Consider the following 22,125-nt stretch of genomic DNA (forward strand, 5'->3'; position numbering starts at 1 on the left):
ATCTGGCTATCAAATGTGAGTTTTGCATCGAACCAAATGCCTAGGTTCTTGAGCATAAGCTGTGGGGAAGTTAAATATCCAAGCAGAAGACCAGATCATGGGTTGCTTGCCTAGGATGAGGACCTTAGTTTTTCCTGCATTTAGTTTAAGGCAAACAGGTCCTCAGTGAAACAGCCGTGCTGACTATATTCTGTGACAGAGTAACAATCAGCTGAGTATAATCGGTCTACGATATGACGTTACAACCATATTGCACATACCTTTCTAGTACTCATTCTCTGGTGAGTCCTAATGGTGAAAATGAGTTAGCTGCTGAAGCTGGAGAAAGTTGAAGATTGCAGCTGTGTTAGTGAGGAGGTGCTTAGCATCCATTGAAAAGGCCATAGCCTGGAACGTGTTCCCCAAAGAAAGCTAGGACATGAACAGGATCCCAACAATAGGACAGGAAGACACTCAAGGTAAGAAATTGAATGAGGGGGTGAAAGCCCCACTCAAGCATCAACCAAAATCCTTGACAGGATGACCTACAAAAGTCACTAAATTAACCTGTGCTTAACTCTCGAGTAGCTTGTCTCAAAGCATTCAGACTTAACTCCGAGGCATTGAGTAAAGTATTTATGCATCACACAAACAGTAATAAATAATAAATTAAAAAACAAAACACAATACAAATCCTACACCAAGTAAGAACAATAGAGTACATTTAAAAAATAAAATGATACCAGAACATCAAAATGGTGTATGGTAGGGGTGAATGGTGTGACTGTAGACCCTGCTTTCCAAAGGGAAATTAGGTGAGCCACAGCCTTTCGTCTTTCTTTGATTATGGTTTCAAATGGCTGAGGACAGTCAGGAGCAGAAATCTCACATCTTTTCGAGCCTCAGTTGTGCCTACTTCAGGCTGGAGCAACCCTACCATAAGAAGCATCACTAAACAAACTCATGTCTGGAGATTAGCCTGGAAAGGACATTTCAAATCCAATGAGTAACACCAGAGATATGCATACATTTTTTGTATGAAAATTGCACCTAAAAGCACAAAGCAGCACTTGCGGTCGTCTAGCTACAAAACACAACTATCCTATCACCTTTTCCATTCAACCTTTATATGGGATGTCTTGGACCAATGCAGTATATTATAGGGTTTACATCATGCCAATACACTTGTTACACTTACCTTTACGTTAAAATATCAAACACATCCAATTTCACTACCTGAAAAATCTTCCTAAAATTTTTACAAACCTGAAGAGCTCATTCTTCCAAAAGTTCAATACATCGGAAACTGAATTCCTCCCGATCTACTCTAAAGTTGACCACGTTCGGTGCATAAATGACTAGTAAGTTTTACCAACCTAAATATCTTTCCCACATAGGTCCCATCACAATCAATTGAATTCACTGTTGGCCAAATTCTCTGTCTCACTGCACTCATTTCAAAACTAGCTACAACTATCTCAGGCTTAAGTCAATCTAACTTTAATTGGACGTTAAATTCACAAGATGGCATACTACTACTAAATAAATAAATCAATTTCTTTTAAAGGCCAGCCAATCTGGTACACATATTTAAAATCCGGGCAGGTAAGGTAAGAAAACTTTACACACTTCTGTTTTAGATATTTCTACTTTTGGTTGGGGAAGCTATTATATAATATTTGTTCAGGATCAGGCAGTCTGATCATCTGGTGAAGCTGTGCTTAGAAGTTCCACAGTCTATGATTTACACACACCCCTTTCATGTTCAAGAGGATGGCCTAACTTCAGCTCGGGCTGGCCATACACTTCTAAGGTGAGAGACTTACCTTCTTCAGCTTCTCCTCTGTTCTTGCTGTGATGACAACATGGGCCCCCATGCGCGCCAAGTGGTAGGCCATCTGCTCCCCAATGCCAGAGCTGGCTCCAGTGACAATCACTCGCTTCCCTCTTAGCATCTCTGCAGGACAAGACATATTGCCATGGTGAACATTGGGATTTCAGTGCATTATGTCTTCAAAGTAATGTAGGAAACACTTTTGCAGAAAATTACACTGGTGATTTTCATACTCCATTCAATATCAAACTGAAAAGTTCACAGATAAATAGTTCCACTTGAACAGTTATTTATTATTATATGTTTAACCATTTATGAAGCAAAAATCACACACTGAATTATGTTTCTGTTTGAGGTTATAATTCTCAAACCTGATGGTACTCATGTTTGTCTATCTTAGAACAATAAGTGCCTTGATGGGATTTAAAACTATGACATTCAGTTTCCACAGATATTCCCTCACATCTTAACAGCATCAAGATCTGATTTCACCATAAGCCTACGTATCTGAAATGATGGCAGTGCTGGGGTGGAGCCTGTAACATCTAAGTGTGCATGATACATACCTGTCTGAGTTTCAGCTGATTTTGCTCCAATCTGGAATCCATCTTCCTCAGGCTTCTCGGTGTGTCCTGGTCAATGAGCAGTGTGCAAGTATCAAGTGGTAGAAAAGAGGTGGCCCTACACTTAATTGTCTCTCTGGTAGTTCTAACCACTATAGTATAAGTGAAGTGGACAGACTACCTTTGCCAGTGGCTGCAGTGACCTCCCCCATCACAAAGAGGAAAGTGTGGATTCTGCAACGATGAATGAGCAAATGGAGATCAGCGTTTTTGCATCATTATGGTTCCAAATAAAGATTTTTATATGTGAAGTTGTTTCTTATTATGGTCTTAGAAGTGAAGTTTACTTAAATGAACAAGCCTGACTCACAAAGTACTTTTCGAGAGAAGTTGAATCTGACCCCACGCTTACGGATAACTTGTTAATGTATATCGCAAAGCCAGGCACTCATATTCCAAGAAAAAAGCTTTGTGGATTACAGAACTAGTTTTCTCTATGTAAGCTTGTCTCTTAGAAATCCATGAATAATACACATCTAAGTCTGCAGAGACAAATGCAGAAAATGATTAGTGTATTAGCTCTAGATATTCTTGAGTAATTTAAATGTAAGACAGGAGTAAGACACAAGTACTCATATGTAAATGCTGGAGTCCATGGGCTTTACTTTGGTTTTTCAGACTTTAATAGAAGCATCAGATTGCCTCTGTGCACTTTAACCCCTTTCAACCTTGTGGAATTTTCTTCCCCTCCAGGTTAGAAGGGAGGCCTGTCGACTACTTGTGGATCCACAACTGTTTGCATTTATTTTGGGGACCACTGAGAAACAGTGATAATAAGTTGGTGTACTTGAACCCTTTTCCTAATGACCATGAGAAAAAGGTGGGAGGAACCCTGAAAGGGGGTACTGATCTCGCCACCCTTTCTTATTGCCGATGCTCTTGCACTGTGACATATTTCCTCACTGCTTCAGGCGGAGACGTCCTCTTCTCCCAATCATGAACACTGGAGGAGGGATTCTTTCATGTGGTGTAGGTGACACCGTTCCTTTCTGGTGCAGTTGTCTGCACCTCTCAAGACATCAGACAGCCCTACCAGCTATTAAGACATGCATCTACAAGGTCTGTCTAGAAATCTTTAAAGTTTCCAAAATGCAAACTGCCTGACTTCATCTGGTTTGCTCCCTAACGAACTGGAATTTGATCTCCATTGATTTGGGTAGTAAGGGTTCGAGATGGAAGAAAATAAAAATTCCTTGCGCTCCCTATGTTTATCTGAACATATATGTGCGTTGTCGAGGCTTGTTCACGCTGTTTTATATATTTTTGGGAAGTTCGCGTCCAATCGGTGGGTGGGTCACCGTGTCCAATATTTGTTTCATGAATTGCTTTGATTGGGTTTAGCTCTCATGACAGGAATAACACTATTCAAAAGTCATGAGCCTCGCACTTCCAGGGATCTGCCACCGTAGTTTAGAGACTCGGAGGATCCTTGCATGAGCAGGTGGGTGCACGCTGAACAGAGGTTTCTGCTTGGAGTCTCGGAAGTGTTGAGGGCTTTTGCTCCATTGTGCACTGGGGGCAGTGAAGAGAGCCTTAGAAGAACAGAACTGGAGAATAAATCACTTTCAATTTTGGACTCTAATTTCTGGATGTTAAAGTGAGCGAGATCTGATGGGCAACACCCTGCCCTCCTATTGCCTTAAGCTTTAGTTCCAGTGCTTACTGCAATGATTATTACAGTCTTGTTATATTTCCTTTTGGTGTTAAAATGTATCTCTTTAGTTTCAATAATCTGTATTCTCATTTTTACAGAATGTAAGGAATAAGACCATAGGGAGGCCTAAACTATGGTGTGTAGTCCCTCCCACCCTAGCCAACTTCCCCTCACTGACTATAACACCCTAGCTAATCTCAATATCAGTGAACATCACTCCCTGCCCTCGAGCGATCAAGCTCCCTTATCCTGGCATTGTGACAAGGTGGATCCAGAGGGTCCTCTCTACCTCAGATGCCACCCAGTTCAGAGCTTTTCAGATGCCCAATACCCTCAGTTTATTTGGGCACTGTGGCTCCTCTAGCTTTTAGCTAGTGAGAGAGTAGCGTGGTCCGTTGATTATGAAAAGTGTGCCTCCTACCTAGGGCCATCACACTTAGCTTTTGCATCCCCAGAAGCCACCAAATCTTTTGTCACCAATGCCATGTCTGTACCCGTGTAATCAAGATCAGCTGTTTAGCGGCCAGGGCAAGTATCCCCCACAGAGAGTGAAATGGGTATTCCCCCTCAGAGGGGCACCCCAAAAGAATCACCTCAGCCCAGTTCTGAACCAGGGGCTTCTTTCATTATTCTAAGAATTGTTTACTTGAAAGAGACAAAATGTGGACAAGACCACAGAACAGGAGTGAGAGTACCCCTGGCCGCCCCTCCTGCATTCACCACCCCGGGGCTGGCAGCGGATGGAGTTGTTCAGAGCATAGTGCCTGCCCCTCTATTATCTGGCAGAGCGTCTCCTTGCTGCCTGCTGAGGTGAAATTATTAACTCTAATCAATCCAGCCTCCCTTCGATCAGTTTCAAAATGCATTCCCAGTTCCCTTCCCATGACGTCTGACGTTTGAGCTGCAAGGTCAGTTTACAATTACAGTGTGTGTCCATCTAATTAGTAAGTTTTAACGGGGGTGTAAGACTCCTAGTTGCTCTTTTATTAACCGAAAAGTTCTGTCCAGTGACAAAGCTGCATGTGTCGAAACCCTTCTTTTTCATCTCTTCTAAAGTAATGCAGTTTCACCTGCCCATCTTGTAGTGGTTCATCAGCATTTTACGTCCACTGTCCCTCCATTTCGCAAAGCCCGTCAGTCTAGGGCCGAAATCCGACTAGAAGTTGCCCCAACAGGGTTTAGGGAAAGGGGTAGGAAGTCATGTGTAGTCGGTCCCACTCTGTTAGGTTTGTCCTCGTCACAGAGTTGAGTTACAGCTTGGGTTCTCTGATTTTTAGACAGCACCTCCAATGCAGTCTCCCTTGGAATATGTGGCCAGTCATGCTCTAGGTTACGTCTGTCTATTGTCAGGTCCAATCACCTCTCCTTCAGGAAATTACTCAAGACCTGGCTGTTCGAGCAGTAGCAACCTCCCCCCCCCCCCCCCCTCAGCGCCTTGAGACCCGATTGATTGATTTCACTGCAGCTCAGCTTGGTACTGCAAAACTATGTCAGGCATGAACAACCCTCCCTTCCTGAGACACAGGTTAAATTGTTTGAAGACTGGCTCTCTACACCTGCACGAGGTACCCGTCGCAATAGCCGTGGAATGGCATAGGCAACTCCTTCAGGAACCCCACCGCAATTGCCCAGCACACATACAGGATTTTTGGAATAATGGACATTTTAAGCCCTGCTGTGCTGTCCATCAGACACAATGGACTGCCTTTGCAGCTAATTAGCTTAGACTTGACCACAGACCGAATATTTTAATTAGCATCCCTAATACCCATCAGTGGTCATTGAGAGAGTCCTCGGATAGCTAACAGTTTCAGGATCAGAGGAAATGGGGTGGTCTCGGATAGGGAATGAAACCCGTTGCAGACAGTATTACACCAAGGCCCAAAGCTTTGGTCAGGTTGTCCTTGAAGTCCTGTGCTCCTTGATACTTCTGACAGAATTTGTGGCAAAGAAATCTTCCAGGTCTGTGCCTGTCAGCAGAATGAATGTAAATCAGCAAAATTCATTCAATTTAGGTAGTTCGAGCCTAATTTGCCATGGGCTTAACGGTAAGGGAAAATAAGAGTATCGGAGGGGAAACCAGTCTAGTGCTCCTACCAATGTGTATGCAGTCTGAGAGACTGCCAATCAAGGGCACTTTACAAGTGTAGCCAAGCGCCTTTTACTCATACCTTTTCACTTTCGCTTCAGAAGAGCCGGGACATCTGATTTGATTTTGGTTTTAAAGACTGCCCACATATTCAAAGGTGTCCTGCCGCTGAAGAAAAAGAAATGGAGGATGCACTGAGAGCCTACCACTGGAAGAGGTGAGTTTTCAGTAATTTATGAAAGCTCAAGAGACTGGATTCACAGCAAATTGCTAGGGGAAGGCTATTCCACACCCGTGCCATGATCACAAAGAAGCAGTGCTTAATTTGAGACAGTGGTTGCTAGTGGGGGGCCCCAGTACTCATTTTTAGGGAACAACACTTATTTTCCCTAAAAGAAAGGCGTAAAAACCATGACACAGGGAGAAAACAAGAATTTGCAAGAGGCAAATGAATGGACAGGGAGTGTCAAGTACTGGATTAAAGGGAGAGTGTGTGGCGTAAGGGCCAGAGCTGCCGACTTTGGAGCTGGGAAACCAGGTTTGAGTTGTGGCATCTGCTTAACATTCTGTAATTCTGGGCAAATCACGTAATCTCCATGTACCTAGGAGTAGCGCCCACAGATCCTCACAAGTAATTAGCTGTGCTAAACAAATCCGAGTATTATTATTAAAGAGTCATGAGGTGGATTTAGGACTACACTGCCTTGGTATTTGGCGCACCAACATTTAACTATACCGGGCACAGGTTTCTGAACAGAGAGCTCCCTGGGCACTTGCACGTATTTTCTTTTTACAATTTTTCACTGCAGAGAAAACCCAGCCATTTGATCCCATTCTGTGAAACCTGGGTACAGTAGCAAGGTGGGAAGAGCTGGAGCTCAGCGAGCTAATGAGACAGTAGCTATTGAACAAAGAGGCCATGCACTCTTATCTGTATTGATCACTGCGCTCTCCCCTTGGAATCCTCTCCATATACCACCCTGCTGTTTCATTTCCTCCTACACCCTACCCATCGCCCACACACCAAGATATTTATAGCTCTGCTTTCCTGGATGAGCATCCTCAGTCTTCAAACCAAATTATTCTTAGGTCTCACATAGGCAGTACTTGCACTGTCTCTTTGAGACATACTGTATTCAGGTATGAACGTTAAGCTCTGCCCATCTTTTCAATGGCTCCTATTACTGTCCTTTGTGAATGGTGGCTTTTTATTTGAGAATAGGTTTAGTAGTCCCTCCTTAGTAACTCCCTCTCTTCTGCTGTTACCTCCAATGAAGACAGATCCTCTTACATGTGTCCTTACTCCCTAGCTTCCATTAACAGTTAGTGTGCACTATTTAGTTAATTAATGGCTTGCTCAAGCAGCCACGACATGCTGTCTGGCTTTTGCAACATGCCCTGGAATCCTGCTTCTTTTATGCGTGATGCTAAAGAGGAGGTAATTTAAAGTGTGCTTTTCTGTTACATTAACAGAATAATGCTTTTATTTGACTATTTATTTATTTTATTATCATTTGCGGCACGCTGCGCTTTAGCTTCACACGTTTAAAAACAAAGGCAACATGCCGCGATTGATTCAAAAGTTAACAAATAGAAAATAAAAGGCGTGTAGCTGCTGCGTTTGTTTTCCATGTATTTGCTTTTGTTGGCTCCACAGGGGCGAGCGGCGCGAGACGTCTCCCCCTGCGGATTTTTGCACAGATGGTAGGGTCCAGGAGCGCGAGGCATGGAGAGCGTTTTAGGGCAGATTAGACGGCGTTTTTTAGTGAGGAGATCAGGCGTAGGTAGATAGAGAGGGCGTTTTTTCAGTAAAAACAGAATAGTGAGCGTAGATAGTGTTTATATTGATATTACGGTAGAAAATAGTGTATTTAGTGAGAGAAAGGGAGGTTTTTGTTGAAGGGGAGAAATGGATATGAGTGAAAATTTAATAGCTGCCTTAAGGGTAATACAGCAGGAAGGCAGGGAGGACATGCTGACACGAGCAGCACTTGAGGAAATGCTTCCCCCGAAGCGCCCACCACGGAGACAAGCGGCAAAAGGGGTTCAAATTGCCATTGAAGCCTGTCAACCGGCTTCTGTCAAGAAGAAGAAGGTGAGAGCTCGGTCCTTGAGCGCGGGTGCGGAAGCAGCCTTAAGAACTGTGGAGACAGAAAGGGGTACAGAGGAGCGAAGAGCGTCTTCCCTCACACGGCAGAAGGCAGCAAGTGACTTTGGAGCTGAGGTAAATGTGCAGGTGGCGGGGGTACCTTCAGGAGCGGCTACGAAGGGTACACAGGTAGCACCGAAGAGAAAAGGGAAAGAAAAAGCGATTAAGAAGGTGGCCCTTACGCAAGACAGAATAGGTGAACAGGGGTTGGCATTACTTTCCCGCCCCTTTAGCGGTCTTCCCGTGCGGGATGCGACGGGCAAGGACTATATGCAGAGTTCTGCCAGTCAGAACTTCATCATGAGAGGTGGGTTGGGTTCTTTGGTGGCGTATTCAAGCGACAGCGAAGAAGAAATAGTTTATGACACGCAACCCACCAGTGCCCCCCTCATTCAGCTGATTCCTATCCCTATACCTCAGAATAGTGCCAGGTTGACAAGAGTGGTGGAGACTGGAGCGAGGAAGCCTCCATTGGATTCGGCCGTGGGGCATCAGACAGGTCAGCGAGATGGCTCAGGTCAGGGGACTCAGGATGTGAGTGATTCTGAGGTAGAAGAAGAATATCATGAAGAGACTGACTCAGAAGTAGAGTGCGAGCAGGACCAAGGACATGGACTTTTGTCTAGGGATCAAGACGCCGGGCAATGGGACACTCGATATGTTTTTCCATGTGCACGCCCTTCACCATATGGTATTCCACACAAGAAGAGCGCGCGGGGCGAGAGCGGAGACGGTCAGTTGCTTTGGGTGGAGCGCCCAATGTTCACTGACAAACAAGATGTGCGCCATGTTTCCAGAGAGGTGGCTAACTCGAGAGCACAGAGCGATATGGTTGAAGCGCAAATGGTGAATTCTTTGAATGGGCCATTTGTTAATGCGGCTGCCCCTATAGTGTCAAGGTATACTGGGGAGCTTGATCACGTTTACTCTAGCGAATCCAGAGCGGATTTTGTGCGATCAGATAGGCCTCAAGAGCGGAGTTCAAGTCTGATTTGGTCACAGTTTGATGGGGGGGTGGGAGACGGGGCTTGCCCAGGGACTAGTGCTGGTTTTCAAGGGAGTGGTGAGTTTAGTCAGGCATCCAGGAGTCAGGCTAGGATTTTCAAGAAAAGCAAAAAGAGTGTAAATTCAAAACAAAGTGTTGGGGGCAATGTGGGGAAAGAGGTCAGGATTGGGGAGGGGGCAACAAATTCTTCTTTGTTGTTCCAGAGGTCAAGTGCGGACTCTTCGGTTCAAAATGTGACACCACGGGACTATCAAGAGCGGATGGCTCCGATGGAATTACAGCGGCGGACAGGACAGCTACCATGCGGTAAGCATCAATGGTGGGCAGTGTGTGATGAGGGAAGGAGCGACAGAGTGAATGTCAGGGAACTACCTGTGGTGGAGTTGGTGGGGGGAGGAGAGGGCAGAAAGATTGTGGTACCGCGTGCCGCGGCAGTTCCAGGTAAGCTGCCGTCCAGTGCAGCAACAGGCACGCTAGATTTACCCCAGGAGTTACCGGTCGTGGTGGGAGGGAATACGAAGGAGGCGTCCGATCAAAGAGTAACTGTTAATGTTAGGCAGAAGCTTCCCTATATGGGTCTGGCGATGACTTTGGGTTCCCACTTATCAGAAAAAACTAAACAGCGAATTTGGAATCACGAGTTTGTGGACATATTCAAGTTGCTTCACCGAGATCTACAGGCCAAAGAGGGTTCAAAAGAGGAAGAATGGGAGTTGGCGCGACGTCCCAAGGTGCCTCGCACAATTGAGAACTGGACCTCAGCTTTCTTGATTTATGCGAGCATCTACTGTGAAAGGTATCCTGAAAGATCTGTGGCCTTGTACAAATATATGGACATAGTTAGGAAGGCACATTCACATTTTGGTGGATACTCTTGGCTGAATTATGACGAGGAATTTAGAGCTCGTATTAGCATCTGTGTAGAAAAGCCTTGGGGTGATGTGGATTCAGAGTTGTGGCTTCAATGGATGTCCACGTCTCATCCATCAGCTACGACGCATACAGCGAGTGGCTTGCCAGTCCCATACCGGCCCTTTCTATGGCGTCCCGCTCAATTCGGAGCGGGTACAGGGGGAAGAGGTTTCTCTTCAGGTACAGGAGCCTGCTGGAATTACAACAGGGGCATGTGCAACAAGCCATTATGCCGTTTCAAACACGACTGTTCCCATTGTGGGGGACGGCATCCGCTTACGCAATGTAATGCACCGGCAGGGAGTTTCGTTGGGTACAGAGGCGGTGACCAGCAGCGGTTCCCAGAGCAGGGGGGCTGGGCAACAAGAGGCAGAGGTGCCCCTTTCCATACTTTCCCGAAAGGCGCCTACTCCAATTAAATTGAACAACTTAGTGCCCTGGTTGAATAGATATCCTGATACTGATTCAGCAGCTCGATTGTTCTGAGGGTTTCAAGAAGGTTTTAAACTGGGATACCAGGGACCCAGGCACCAGAGGTGGGCTGACAATTTACGTTCGGCGAAGGAGTTGCCGGAGGTGGTCCGTAAGAAGCTTGCAACTGAAATCGAAGTTGGTAGAATAGCGGGCCCTTTCCGGCATTGCCCTTTGCCGAATCTGATGGTCTCCCCTCTTGGAGTTATTCCCAAGAAAGCTGCTGGAGAATATAGGATGATACAGCATTTATCCTGGCCAGAGTGGGGATCTGTCAATGATTTTATATCAGAAGTCGACACATCAGTATCCTACACAACAGTAGATGAGGCAATGGAGCTTGTGACGAAAATGGGCAAGGGAGCTGAAATGGCCAAATGTGATATTCAATCTGCCTTTCGTTTAATGCCAATTCACCCTACTGACTTTGAACTATTAGGAATGTTCTTTGAAGGACATTATTTTGTCGACAAGGTATTGCCAATGGGCTGTGCGGCCTCTTGTGCGATTTTTCAAATGTTCAGCACATTCATACAATGGATTTTTTCCCACACGTGTCCTGAGAGTGTCAGTTGTCACTACTTAGATGACTTTCTGTTCGTAGGAAAAGCAAACACTGGGCAATGTAAACAGGCATTGATGCATTTTCAGAGATGGGCCGAAGTTTTGGGGGTCCCGTTAGCACCAGACAAGACCGAGGGACCGGATACAGTCATAACCTTTTTGGGCATAGAGTTGGATACCACACAGATGTATGCGCGCCTACCACGGAGTAAAATTTGTGAAATTAAGGCTTTTCTCCTCACGATTATGGATACCAATAAGATTGAAGTGAGGCAGGTGCAGCGTTTGTTGGGTTATCTGAACTTTGCTTGCCGGGTGGTGAGGGCAGGGAGGACGTTTTGTCGATGTCTAGGCATGGCTTTATCGGGAGCGTATCTCCCACACCACAGAGTGCGAGTGACGAAACACATCAAGGAAGATTTGCGAGTGTGGCTGTGCTTCCTGGACAATTTTAATGGTGTACCTTTACAGTTTGTGGATGACAACTTCATTTGGCAAGTTCAAATATACTCAGATGCAGCGGGATCCAATGGTTTTGGTATCTTCTGGGAAGGCAGGTGGTGTGCAGAGGGTTGGCCAGTACATTGGAAGAGTCAAGGCAGGAGCATAGCCTTTTTGGAGCTCTTTCCACTGATTGTAGCATTGCTAGTGTGGGGCAAAGAATTTCAGAACAGGTCAGTGTTATTTCATGTTGACAACATGGCAGTGGTGAACTTGATAAATAACCAAAAGGCTAAGGATGTTAGAGTGTTGCAACTACTGAGGATGTTTATGCTTTTAAGTTTGAGTTTCAACATGATGTTTAAGGCTAAACACGTCCCAGGGGTTAATAACTCCATCGCTGATGCTCTTTCCCGATTTCAGTGGCAGAAGTTCCGCGAGCTGGCGCCAGGGGCAGATTTCCACAAAACATCAGTGCCGCACAACATATGGGCCCTAGGGGAGTGAGGATACGTCAGATAGTCGAGCAGTCCATTGCCCCTTTGACAAGAAGAAGCTATGTGCAGGCGTGGCAAGAGTTTGTACAGTACACACAGAGTTTGGGCAGAGCTGAGTCAGTGGGGAAGGTCAAAGGTAGTATCTGTGATTTTGTTTTGACTCTCATAGATAAAGGTTTGTCACATACAACCATAGCAGGAAAACTGTCAGGTTTATCATTTTACGGTCAGTTGTTCTGGGGTTTTGACCCGGTTGAGGACCAATTAGTTAGAAGAATGTTGAAAGGGGTACAGAGGGGGTCAAGTGTTGTTCAGCAGCCGCGAGCTCCCATCACGTTTGACTTATTGCAGAAGTTGTTAGATCAGTTGGGTTTAATTTGTTATGATCTTTGGGAGGTGGGGCGTTTTAGGTTAGCTATGATTTGGATGTTCTTTGGGGCTTTCAGGGTGTCGGAAGTTTTGGGGGTGGGAGAGGACACAGGTTTATCCAGTGCTGAGATTTCGGTAAGAGAACACAGATTGGGAATTTGGGTGAGGAGTTCGAAAACAGATCAGCTAGGCCGAGGGACGTGGGTTTTTCTGAGCAAGAGTGGGGTAGCAGATTGTTGCCCGGTGCAAGAGTGGGTTCATTTTGCTTCTGGGGACGAGTTTCAGAGGGGACCGATTTTCATACATGAATCTGGGAAAGAGATTACAAGTTCTCAATTCTTAGCAGTGTTAAGAAAAGCGCTGACCTTTATGGGGGAAAACCCGCAGTTTTTTGCCACACACTCTTTTCGGATAGGGGCGGCTACAGAGGCTGGCAGGTTGGGTTTAGGTGTGAATGTGCTAAAACGCATAGGCAGATGGAAATCTAGCAGCTACAAACGTTATGTTAGAAAATGATTTTGCTGTTGTTTTAAAAAAACTGATAGGTTGTGTGGGTCTAATTTTCATTTCATTCCAGGTACAGTGCGGGGTGCAAATTCGAAGTTTAAGAAACAGACCTGGATGGTGGGACATTCGTTTATAAAGTGGGCAGCCCTGTTTGCGGAGAAGCAGGTTTATGGACAGTCATTGGGTATCCCTAGCGCGACCCACGAGGTAGTATGGAAGGGTAAAGGAGGAATGAAGTGGGTTGATTTGTTTCCTACTCTATCGCAAATGTTCCACGTACGAGGATGCCCGGATCAACTGGTAATACATCTGGGTGAGAATGACTTGGTTAAAAGGTCAGGACTCACGCTCATCAAGCAAATGCAACTTGACTTGACAGTTTTGAGGATAAATTGGCCGACCACTCGTGTGTTTTGGACTGAGTTTGTTTACAGACAATCGTGGCGGCAGGCCAGGTCCCATGGAGCAGTCGAAAAGGCCAGGAGAAAACTAAATAAAGCCATGCAAGTTTTTTGTAAGGTTATGAAGGTTGGGGTTTTGCGACATGAGAGCATCTCGGGTAGCGAGAGCCACTTTTTCCGGGATGACGGGGTCCATCTGTCCCAGATAGGCATGGCCTACTATTTAGTGGAAATAAGAGACGTGCTTGCACAAGAACTACAGGTCAACGTTTGGTGCACTTCCAAGTTATAAACAAGATGTTTGTGCTATTTTAGGTGGGGACAGGAAAACTCGTTGGTTTTCCTGGGTGGCATAAAATCCCCAGGGAAGAGAAGCCTAGAGCGGGCTCCTCTAGTTATTAGTTAGATAGGGGGAATTAGACACAACAATGGAGGGGAAAAAATGGAAGGAAAATGTTGGGGAAGTTATTGATGATTAGTTGATGGTTTCGGTATAAAGTCCAAATTTTGAATGAAATGAGATAAATAAATAAATAAATAAATGGTTTGCGTTCAAATGCCAAAGTTACATGATTGATGATCTGTTGGGAAATTTTATGATTATTTATATCCTGAATAAAGTGGCCTTTTCTGCTATAACAAAGCAAGTGGTCTGAATTCATGGGCAATGGCTCCGCAGGGGCGAGCGGCGCGAGACGTCTCCCCCTGCGGATTTTTGCACAGATGGTAGGGTCCAGGAGCGCGAGGCAGGGAGAGCGTTTTAGGGCAGATTAGACGGCGTTTTTTAGTGAGGAGAGCAGGCGTAGGTAGATAGAGAGGGTGTTTTTTCAGTAAAAACAGAATCCCACCCGCCCACCCCTTTTAAAAAAAAAAAACTAAAAAAAAAACGCATGATGTACTTGTTGGAAGGCTGGTACATTCATGAGTTAAGAGTTCTAATCTTAGTTGCCACTTCAGGATGCGTTTCCCAAACAGATGGCTGCGGCATAAAATCCCCAGGGAAGAGAAGCCTAGAGCGGGCTCCTCTAGTTATTAGTTAGATAGGGGGAATTAGACACAACAATGGAGGAGAAAAAATGGAAGGAAAATGTTGGGGAAGTTATTGATGATTAGTTGATGGTTTCGGTATAAAGTCCAAATTTTGAATGAAATGAGATAAATAAATAAATAAATAAATAAATAAATGGTTTGCGTTCAAATGCCAAAGTTACATGATTGATGATCTGTTGGGAAATTTTATGATTATTTATATCCTGAATAAAGTGGCCTTTTCTGCTATAACAAAGCGAGTGGTCTGAATTCATGGGCAAAGTAATAGCTGTACTTTATCTCTAAACGTTTCAAGCTACAGTGCAAAGTGCCGCCATACTACAAAAGTAAAATAGAAAAACAAAGGCTGCTGCAGCACACCTTTTTTATCCTAGTTATTTACTTTTGAAGCAATCACGGCACGCCGCGCTGTAGCTTGAAACATCTTAAGCTAAAATGTGGCGTGCTGCATTGCTTTAAAAGTAAATAAATAGAACAAAAAAAGCAGACAGAACACATTTCTTTCCATTTATTTACTTTTGTATCAATAGCCGTAAGCTGCGCTTTAGCTTTAAATATTTAAAGTTAAACCGCAGTGCGCCATCATTACTACAAAACTAAATATATTAAAATAAAGGCTGCAGACAAAATCGGTTTACTTTTGAGCGCAATCCCTTCAGCTTTAAAATGGCGGCCACGCTTTTGTTTTGTTACGCTGCTCGCCAAAAACTTTTACTACACTCCACGCTAGAGATTCACCCTCCTTTGGCGCGGCTCCTTTTTTCCAGCTTGTTGCGTTTGGTAGTAAGCAGGGTGTGTTGAGGAGAGGTACTGCCACAAGCAGTCTCGTCCATTAACTGGACACAGCCGAACATGCTTGATTACCAGTATTTTGTCTTATGAAATGCTATTTTTTGTATAGCATAACTTTGACGGTGGCATTGCCATTTAGTGCCATCAAGTGCCATCAAGTGCAGACTTGTACATATTTTCTGTGGTGTAAGGTCCGAAGAGGTTCCGCAAGCTTCCCAATCAAGTGGCATTAATTAGGTTGCTAGGTGTTGTGTTTGAGGATGGTGTGTTGAGTGAGTGAGGTTTGCAGCTTTGGTAAACAGTCTTTTAGCTGGATTGTTTAGTGCCTGATAATATCATATAAAAGACTTACGTATAGCAGTATCTGGTGACCCCCCTCACCTGTATGCATGTTACTTCTCCCTATGCCAGTGTTTGTGCCTCGATAATGAACGAATCCGCCTGCAAGTAGACTAATGCTGTCCTCACTGTTGTTCAGATCTTACCCCATTCTCTGTTTTCCAGGGATTGGAGGCGGTGGGTCTGATGCTCTTGCTGCACCTCTTTTCTGGGTGCAGAAGTCCTATGAATCTTGCAAAGTACTGACTGCTGAAAAATTCAGTGGCTAGCCTTTTATTCAATGTGTAAAAAAATGTGAGTGATTTCATGACTTTTAATAAGATGTGCCCTTAGGTAGATCACACTTTTGTTGTTGCATGCTTTTTGGGGTCCTTTAAAAGAACTTTAAATCATGACACCATGGTGCTTGGCCAGATCTCCTAGAAGCTAACTTCCCTACCTCCTGCAAGCCTGGTTCTGTCCACAGACTGTGAATTAATGTCTCACCCTTGAGGACAATGGAATATTAATCTTGGCTCTGAGGAAAACCATGGACAGTAGAGTGAATACAGTAGCGGCTGCTACCGGGAGAGTAGGAATGGCAGGGGCAATGAAAAAAGAGGACTTACCTGGAACGGCGGGCCACAGCCTCTCCTCCGTGCTCTTCCGTCTTCCTTCTTCCGGTCTCCAGTCCTGGCCGGCAGCAGGAAGAGGGCCGGCCAAACAGTCATGAGCACTTAGGGAGTGCACATCATTCCTTCCCCTGCTCTGGCCAGCCCGCCTCAGCACTGACTGCAATAGGAAAAATAAAATGATAATAATGCTATGTTATTATCATTTTATTTTTCCTTTTGAGCAGTGGGGCAAAGCTGCTCTGCTTTAGTGGAGGAGCCACCAGTGAGTGAATACTTGTTATTTTCCTTTTAACAATTCTTTCTCTCAAACTATTCAAGTCAAGCAAGAGTTCTCATTTTTTGTTCAATTTTTAAAATTTGTTTTTAAAAGCTGCTGTTATTTCTGGGGTAATACCACGGCTATCCGTAGACATTTTGCTTTTCACCTACATTGCTGTTGCACGCAAGCCATGTCTGAGGAATGGAATATAAACGAACCAACCCATTAGTATGTAAAAATTAAACTCTTTAAATGCAGTGTATATTTATATATGTGTGTGTGACAATAATTCCTCATTCAAACTCCTCTACATCTTAATCCTTTAAGCAATACTACAGCTGCGTCTCTAATCCCACTAGCAATTCCTCATTCTAAATCTTCTAAACACTGCTGCAGTCTCTGTTCCCACTTGTAATTCCTTCTTCTAACTCCTTTATGCAGTGCTGCAGTCATATCCCTATCCACAGTAATACCTCATTCTAATTCCTCTAAATAATGCTACAGTTGGATCTGTTCCCAGTGATAATTCCTCAGTCTTACTCCTAAAGGCAGGGCTGCTAGCTGCTTCTCTAGTCCTAATACTAATTCTTCATTCTAACTACTTTACACAGTACTGCATCTGCTTTCCTTCTCTCATCAGTAATTCCTCATTCTAAATCATCTACACACTGCTAGAACTGCATCTTTATCTCGCCAATAATTCCTAATTCTAACTACTGTTAACAGTGCTAGTAACTGCTTCTCTTGTCCTATCTGTATTTCCTCATTCTAAATACTCTACACAATGCTGTAAATGCTTCTCTAGTCCCAGTGGTAATTCCTCATTCTAAGTCCTCTATACAGTGCAGCAGTTATATCTCTATTCATACATCAACTTTATTCCAAACAAAAACACATAGGTAAAACACATTGTCATTTACAACGCCAATAACTCTAAAAAATGAGACCTATTGCATTGTAAATGCTTGTTTTCTGGAATCTTTAAGGATTCACGCCCAGTCCATTGTTCCATTGGGTTTTCAATTTCATTAAAATGGTTTTATTTTCCTCTGCATAATGAATGCACTTGTTTTTATAAAGCACTAAACACTGGCTGCAGTAGCCCATGGAGCAGATACATAGGTAAAGCAATCAATTAAAAACATATAAACGTAACTAGATCCACTAACCATATATTCTGATAAGATGACGGTGCCTTGAACAAAAGTTAGCAGGGTCTAAGAATTGACCGGGGTGGGTCAAAGGCTAATTTTATGCGCCTTAGAAAGGTGGGTGAGTAACTCATGGGAATGGATGGCAAAGCATTTGCTTAAAAGGATATGTGTTAGCAACCCTCGAAATCTGAGAAAAACATTTTCCAGGCTTAGGTGCAAACGAAGTGACTTCCATAGATACGATTCTTATAAATGAAGAGTCCTTCCTCCAAATTTCTGGTGGCAGAATGGCTGAATGTTAAGTCAATGAAGAGACTTAAGAGTGGGCATCGACAGTTGAGGAAACTCACGACAAGGCGAACAGAATGAGTCTGGACCCTTTAGATATTGTAAGCTGATTTTTGGGAGGCCCTGTGTAAGACTAAGAAAATAATGAAGATTGAAAAACACCACTGCCTGTATTATGGCACTTTTATGAGAGGGAGGAAGGAATGGAGGAACTCCTATATACAAATATAAATATTGGTAAGCGAAATGGGAGGTAACATTTATTTGGGGTTGTGAAGATAATGTCAGTTTTGAACAACATCCCTAGGATGCAGGCTTTTGCAATTGGTTGTGAGCGAGCATCGAGGGATTCTGGCCAGGAGAAAGACAGATGGGCTGGGCTGATTATGCCCTGGAGCAGTATTTCAGTTTTCTCAGCATTTAAGCGTCGCCAGTGTTTCTTGCGAAAGCCAGGGCGATACATTTGGTAAGTTGCCCGATCTGTCTTGCCAAACTTGAGTTGGAGCGGTAAGTTATCTGTGTCATGTCATATTCTACCTCAGAGAAATAAAGTATCTTGCAATTGCGTCCATAAAAATGTTGAATAATGTTAAAGATAATGCAGAGCCTTCGGGGGCACCACGTGTGAAGTTGAAAGATGTGAAAAAGAAGGGCCCACCCAACCTGGAGAGTAGAGGTGCGAAAGCAGGATAGTGCGGTTCTGTTGCCTTTTAAATGTTGTAATCTAACAATAAATAGCTGGTGGTCAGTGGTGCTGAATGCCACTGAGTGGCCCCAGAGATTCTAGACACCTTGACACCTTGAATCAAGTAGCTCTCCCATAATGTTTAATACTGTTTATTCTGCTCCCCTGGTGAGTCTAATGGGGATTTGGGTGGGTGGCCGACCAACGGGAGGCTCGCCCCCCCGGGGAAGTTTGGGGCACCAGGGGAGGGGGGGGAGGGGGAAGCTTGGCACAAGGGTATCGCCGTAGCGGCGTTTTTGGGCTGGTTGGGCGGCTTGGGCTCCTTTTGGGCTTCCTCTGGGCTGGGGAATATATAACCGGCCATTTTGTGTCACCGCGCACGTTTGTGGTGCGGTGACACAGCAGCCAGGTCGCAGGGAAATTTTGTGCGTGGGAGTTGCGGCCCAGCGGACTGTGTGGCGGCGGTGCGCGGTTTTTCCGAGCCGTTTGGTCACGCGTGGGCGTGTGGGGTGAGCAGGCGGTGTGCGGAGCGGTGAACTGTGTCGGCGGTAGGGGGCGTGCTGAAAAACGATGGCGGCGACGGACCCGCGTGTGTTGGAGGCGCTGCGGCTCTTGGAGGAAGCAGGCCGCATGGACTTGATGCGGCCCGACTTCAAGGTGAGGCCGCCGCGGCGCGCTGCCATCGGCGCCGCGGCAGCTGTGGCGGCGTGCGACTCGCCGAGGTCGCGGGCAGTGCAGCGGGGTGGGAGGGGGGGCGGGGGTGCAAAAGGGGGCGGCCGGGCGGCGGAAAAGGCTCCTGCCAAGGCGAAGGGGGGGGCGCGGAAGGCCCGGCAGGCGGGGCGGAAGAGGCCTTTAGTTTTTGTGACAGGGGGGGGAGGGGGAGGTGGGGGGAGGACGCGAAGAGGTGGGGGCAGTGATGGAGGCACGGCCGGGTGGCCTGGGGGGTGTGGGGGAGGGGGGTGGGGCCCGGATAGTTTTGCCTGGGGGGGGCGGGGGCACTGGAGGGGGGGGGGCGGGGGGATGAGAGTGCGGCGGGGCCCCCGGGGGGGGAGGGTCCAAGTGGCAGTGGGGAGCACGGGGAGCTGGTGGTGGTAGGGCTGGGGGGGGCGGTTTCGCCGCTGCTCATTGAGGAGACAGATGTGGAAGAGGAAGGGGTGGGGGGTGGGGGGGGGGGAAGACACGGAGCTGGACTGGAGTGGGTCCTCGGCGGAGGATGGGGGGGCAGGGGCGAGGGGGCGGACATCGCCGGGGCAGCGGGGCCGGGGGGGGGGAGAGGGGCCGGGTTGGAGGGCAGGGTGGGTCGGAGGCGCTGGGAGGCGTGAGGGGAGGCGGCGGCTCGACTGGCGAGGGGGGTGGGTCGGGGTGGGCAGGTGGGAGGGGCGGGGTTGAGGCGGGGGCCAGGAGCAGGGCTGGGGGTCCGGGCGGGCTTGTGGAGAGTTTTGGGGGGGGTGCGGGGGGCAGTGGCGTGGCCTGGGGGGAGGCAGGGGGAGTGGGGCGTGGAGGGGGGGTGGGGCCGAGTTGGGGTTTCGGGGGGTGGGGCGGTCCGGGGGGATGGGCGGGGGAAGGGGGTTGGGAGCTAGGAGGAGGGGGAGTCCCGTCGCGGCGCGGAGGTCATTCGGCGGGATGGGGGAGGGGTGCGGCGATGGGGTGGGGGTTTGGCGGAGGGGGCAGCGCGTGGGGGGGCGAAGGGGGTTGTTTTTACCCTGGCATGCTGGACTCCACCTTTTTTCCTTGGCAGGAGCTGTTGGTAAGGCGCTCGGGGGAGCAGCATGCGGCTCCCACCCACCGAGTGGATGGGCCGGCTCTGTTTGGTGCGGACGGCCGAGCTCCAGCGAGGGACCTGGCTCAGGGACTTGGTGAATGGAGGCGAGACGCGTCTCCGCCGGGCCCTCCCCGATGGGTCTCTACGGCCGCCGGGGGTGGGGGAGTACGGATGGACACGACTATTTCTGAGTTGCCTGCGAGTGTGGTGCATAGGAGGGGGAGTGTGGACTTGATGGATTTAATGCGGGTGTGTCGTGAGAGAGCGGGTTTGAGCCGGGTGGAACCCCAGTTGGGGGGCCGGGGTGGGGTGGTGCCGGCGGATGGTGAGTCTGAGGAAGAGGGAGAGATTCGGGAGGATGGGGGGGCTGGTAACGGTGTTGGAAGTGTATTTCAGGTGCCGGCAAGGCAGGAAGCACCCAGAGTGACGGCCCCCTCGGCTCCACTGGTTAGGCGGCGGGATCCAGCAAGGACGCCGACCTTGACGCCAGGTAAGACAGGTGACGGCGCGGGGAGCGCTAAGAGGCGTTGTGTGCAGGTGTCAGTGGGGTCTGGGGGCGATGGGGAGGATGGGTGGCGGCTGGTGCGGGGACGGTATGTACAGGACGCGGGGGTCGGTACGGAAGGCGCGGTGTCGGGCGGGGCTGCGCCGAGCGCGGGAAGCGGGGTCGAGGCGGCGGGCGACAAGGCGTCGGGCGGAAAGGAGGCGGCGGGGGGAAGTAAGGAGAGTTGTGTGATTCCGGTGCGGAAGCTGCCGTACATGGGGTTGACCAAGCCGCTAGGGGCACATCTTTCCGCGGCTACGAAGGAGAAGATTTGGAAGGGGGAGTACATTGATATTTTGAAACTGCTGCATAGAGAATTGACATCGAAGGAGGGGTCAAAAGAGGAGGAGCAGGAGTTGGCTAGGCGCCCAAAGGTTCCCCTGACGCTGGACAATTGGTCAGCGGCGTTCCTCATTTATGCGAGCGTGTATTGCGAGAAATTCCCGGACAGGTGCGTCGCGCTGTTTAAATACATGGACGTGGTGCGGAGGGCGCAGGTGACATACGGCGGGTATGCTTGGTCTCACTACGATGAGGAGTTTCGGGCGCGTTTGGCGGGGGACCCGGAGGCCCAGTGGGGGGAACTAGATTCGGATCTATACCAGCAGACGATGGGAGGGGCCAAGTTTGGCCGCACCATCTACACGGCCAGCGGTTTGCCGCTGGCGTCCCCCCCCTTTGCGGCGCGCCCCACCCGTGGGGGGGTGGGTCAGGGTGCCTCCGGCAGCCAGGCCGCGGTCGGGGCCTGCTGGGATTTTAATAGGGGTGCCTGCGGGCGGGTGGCGTGCCGTTTCCGGCATGAGTGCTCTTCGTGCGGACGGAACCATCCGGTGCTACGGTGTTGGGGCACCGGGGGCCCCCCAGGCCAGCTGCCTCCGCAGGGAGGTGGATTTGCCAGAGGGGGTTCAGGCGGGGGGAGGGGTGGGGGTAGAGGGGGGGGAGCCGGGGCTCTGGGAAAAGGCTCGTACGCCGGTTAGGATCGAGCGGATGGAGCCCTGGTTGGCGGCGTATCCGCGGGCGGAGGATGCTGCAGTGCTGCGCCGGGGTTTTCGGGAGGGTTTTCGGCTGGGGTACGAAGGTCCCCGGATTGCTCGCTGGGCGGACAATCTGAAATCGGTGAACGCGCACAAGGGCATAGTGAG

At 47.8% G+C, this 22,125-nt stretch overlaps 1 protein-coding gene across 1 annotated transcript in view; it reads right to left on the minus strand.

The window, feature by feature from the left end:
- Positions 1 to 22,125, minus strand: part of HSD11B1 (hydroxysteroid 11-beta dehydrogenase 1) — a 285,656-nt gene that overhangs the window by 224,586 nt on the left and 38,945 nt on the right. Inside the window, exon 2 of the mRNA XM_078644497.1 lies at positions 1,806 to 1,936. Coding sequence (XP_078500623.1) covers positions 1,806 to 1,936 — 131 coding nt within the window. The remainder of the gene's footprint in view (positions 1 to 1,805; positions 1,937 to 22,125) is intronic.

This window comes from Lissotriton helveticus, chromosome 5_1, assembly GCF_964261635.1.
Source record: "Lissotriton helveticus chromosome 5_1, aLisHel1.1, whole genome shotgun sequence".
Taxonomy (NCBI): domain Eukaryota; kingdom Metazoa; phylum Chordata; class Amphibia; order Caudata; family Salamandridae; genus Lissotriton; species Lissotriton helveticus.